The 3,403-nt window shown below is 32.3% G+C and overlaps 1 protein-coding gene across 1 annotated transcript; it reads left to right on the forward strand.

The window, feature by feature from the left end:
- Positions 1-1,078: 1,078 nt before the first annotated feature.
- LOC140980310 (ethylene-responsive transcription factor ERF061-like) lies at positions 1,079-2,551 on the forward strand. Its single transcript, XM_073446066.1, has one exon. The coding sequence runs from the start codon at positions 1,372-1,374 to the stop codon at positions 2,266-2,268; it is 897 nt and encodes a 298-aa protein (XP_073302167.1). The 5' UTR covers positions 1,079-1,371; the 3' UTR covers positions 2,269-2,551.
- Positions 2,552-3,403: the final 852 nt, after the last annotated feature.

Here is a 3,403-nt window from a genome sequence, read left to right on the forward strand (position 1 = left end):
TGTACAAAAGTTCTTATAGTGCTACCATCAATTTTGGTAATAATTGTAGCAAAGAAAACGCTATGTCAAAGTTGTGGACTTGTATCCAGCATTTGATGTGGACACTTGCACTTAAAATGGGGTGATATATCTTATTTTATCGAGAATAATATATCATACATTGTATCGAAAATTACGATATAATAAAATATATATTGGTATCATATCAAAACTTTATCGGTACATCGAAATTTTCATTATATATAACTAGTATACTGATTATACAGAAATTTTGCGATATACTGAGATTTTTATACCGAAAAAACTTATATTTTTTAAATTTATAAATTTATCATTTAAAAATAGTATATATTTGTTAGTTTATGTATATTATTTTGGTATACACGAAATTTTTCAAATTTCATACCATTATCGTAATTAAAATTTCTGTATTTTTTCTCACCCCTCCTTCCATGCATTAACTTATTATTTGCATCTTTGATAATAACTGCATGTAAGAAAATTATTTAAAAAATATTTTTAACATATAACGAGAGCAATATATAATGCAAATAACTTTAAATAAAAGACATTATTGAAACTGAGAAGCTAAACCTAGCCACTAATTAGCTTCAAATATTTTCTTTTAGGGAGAATTGCTGTCTCATCATGTTTATTAAATGCTCATTTAAAAAAGCTTTGGAAGTTTTCGACTCTAGTTTTTAGGCTATTCCGGAAGTGGACAAGTGTTAAACTATACAAATTAACAGATAATCTGAAATTAAAATCGAATAGATTTAGATCACGAGTACAAAATCGGATAGATTTTAAGCATAAAGTTACATGGATTATTTATATTATAATAATATAGTTGATATCTGTTAAATTTTAATATAGTGATAAATATGTTTTTGAATTTTATCATATATATATATATATTTGAAATTGTTGCACTAGTTAGATTTATCGATGTTTATTTTATTTATTACTCCTTGTATTACAAATTCGAATGGCAAATTAGTAAATAATAAGAGCATTTACTCGATTGTATAACCAAACCAGCATTAAGACCTATAAATTCATGCCAGCCAACAGATAACAAGAAGAAGAATCCATAACCAAAATTTTCTCGGAAAGCTGCTATCTTCAAACTACCTTTTCATTATTGAGTTCTCATTTGTGCAGGGATTATTTTTCCAATATTTCGGCCCCAAGGTCTTAATCTATTCATTTACTTTATTTTCTGTTGTTTGTATATAACTTTCTAAATTTCTTGACATCTGGGATGTGTTTCTTTCTTGATTCTGACATCCCCAAACTCAGGAAATGGGTAATTAATTTCCCAGTCCCCTGTTTTGTGATGTCAAGAAACCTTCGAACAACCTCGTAAAAATGGACAAAGTTCTAGAAAATAAGCTTCCATTTACAGTTGAAAATGAGGCAAGTATTGGAGCTGTTCTGTCACAGCTTATTCTAACTAGTGACTCCAGTACCTTTGATTCGATCTTCTCCTTCTACCAAACAACAGACACAGTCTGCAGCCATGTTTTCCGGCCCTTGGGCTCTTCTGTTTACACGGAACAGAGAGATATGTTCCGAAAATTCGACAATGAAGGACAAAAAATTGCTTCATATCCGAGAAAAACTCTGTTAAATCCTATTTTGGAACCGGGTTATGTTACAACTAATTTCAATCCGAGCAAGAAGAAGCTGTACAGGGGAGTGAGGCAGAGGCACTGGGGCAAATGGGTGGCTGAAATAAGACTGCCGCAGAACAGGATGAGAATTTGGCTCGGAACATTTGACACGGCGGAGGCCGCTGCTTACGCCTACGACAGGGCTGCTTCCAAGCTCCGAGGCGAATACGCCCGCCTGAACTTCCCGAACCTGTGTGACCCGACGTGTTTAGGATTAGGGGACTGCGCCAGCCTCAAAGCTTTGAATAATGCTGTTGATAACAAGATTCAAGCCATTCTTCTGAAGGCGAGAAAGGGTAAAAAGGCTAAAAAAAGTGGGAACAAAAAGGAAAGTGGCAGCAGCAAATGCGAAAGTGAAAGCGCGGAAAAGAAGACGGGTTTGCCTCCGAACTCTGAAGTGAATGCGGAGAGTTGGAGTGCAAGCGTTTCCGAAGACGGGTTCTTGAGAGGCGGCGAAGATTCGCAGGGCTCGTCTTCGTATGACTGGTGCTCGGCGGTGGCGCCTCCAGGGGAGCTGGAGATTGAAGGGTGCTCGCTTCGTCGGATGACATCGTTCGACCCTGAGTTGATATGGGAAGTTCTTGCTAATTAATATCTTCTTTCTGCGTGCATATATCCTCTGCTTCATCATAAGAAAACTCTCGACTTCATGCTTTGTACCATAATAAATCATCTAATCAAATATATTCAAGAAAACGGAACAGCCTTTTCATTACTCCAAAATTTAGCACGAAACGTGCTTTTGTTCAATGGTTGTAATAGCTAATAACAGGGGCTGTAAGTGTAAATGTAAATGTAAATGTAAATGTAAATGTAAATGATGGTGCCAACTGCCAAGAATCTAAGTTTTCTAATCATAGGCCTTTCACAGATATTCGATGAAATTTGCAGTTACTCTACACTAGAGTTTTCTATCAAACATGTCCATCTCTTTCTAAATATATATACTGAAATGAAAGAAAATTGTTCATAAATTTCACAGCTTAACTTCAGTCGAAATTCATTAACATAATATATCTCTTACATCACTTGTTCAATATTAGAAATATCGCTAGGAAATCAAACACATGTAGAGCCGTTAAATTATCAATACACTATTTGGTGAACTTTAAATTCCAAAAACATGAAACTTAATAGGCTATTTGTATTGCACCCGGTTTTCGTCATCCATGCTAGAAGTGAACATTCTCGCGGGAATCCCAAATTCAGTACATCAATTTTGATTTGATTAATAATTTAAGACATTGTTTCGTTTAGATAATTAAGGCCATCTCCAACCCATAAATCTATTTTGGTGCAGTTTCTGCACCAAAATAGTGCAATTTCTGCACCAAATGTAACATTCATCTCCAACCCATTTACTTCAACTCTTACACTAAAAAGTATATTCCTAGAATATTCTTTTTATTTACTATTTATTTATAAATTTAACAATATAATTATAATTAATGTTAACATTAGTATTATAATTATAATTTTATTTTTATTAACAGTTAAATTTATTTATTTGATTCTTATATATATTAACACTAATATTTATAATACGAATTAATACAAATACTTCATTATTTATTTGCTGTTGGTTTTTATGATATTTTATCAATTATATATTTACGAGAGTTCAAAATATCAAAAATAAAATAAAAAACTAGAAATATTTTTATAAATTTTCTAATATAATTATAATTAATTTTTTTGTGTTTTAATTTTTATTATGAATTATATTT

This window comes from Primulina huaijiensis, chromosome 7, assembly GCF_012295235.1.
Source record: "Primulina huaijiensis isolate GDHJ02 chromosome 7, ASM1229523v2, whole genome shotgun sequence".
NCBI classification, from domain to species: Eukaryota; Viridiplantae; Streptophyta; class Magnoliopsida; order Lamiales; family Gesneriaceae; genus Primulina; species Primulina huaijiensis.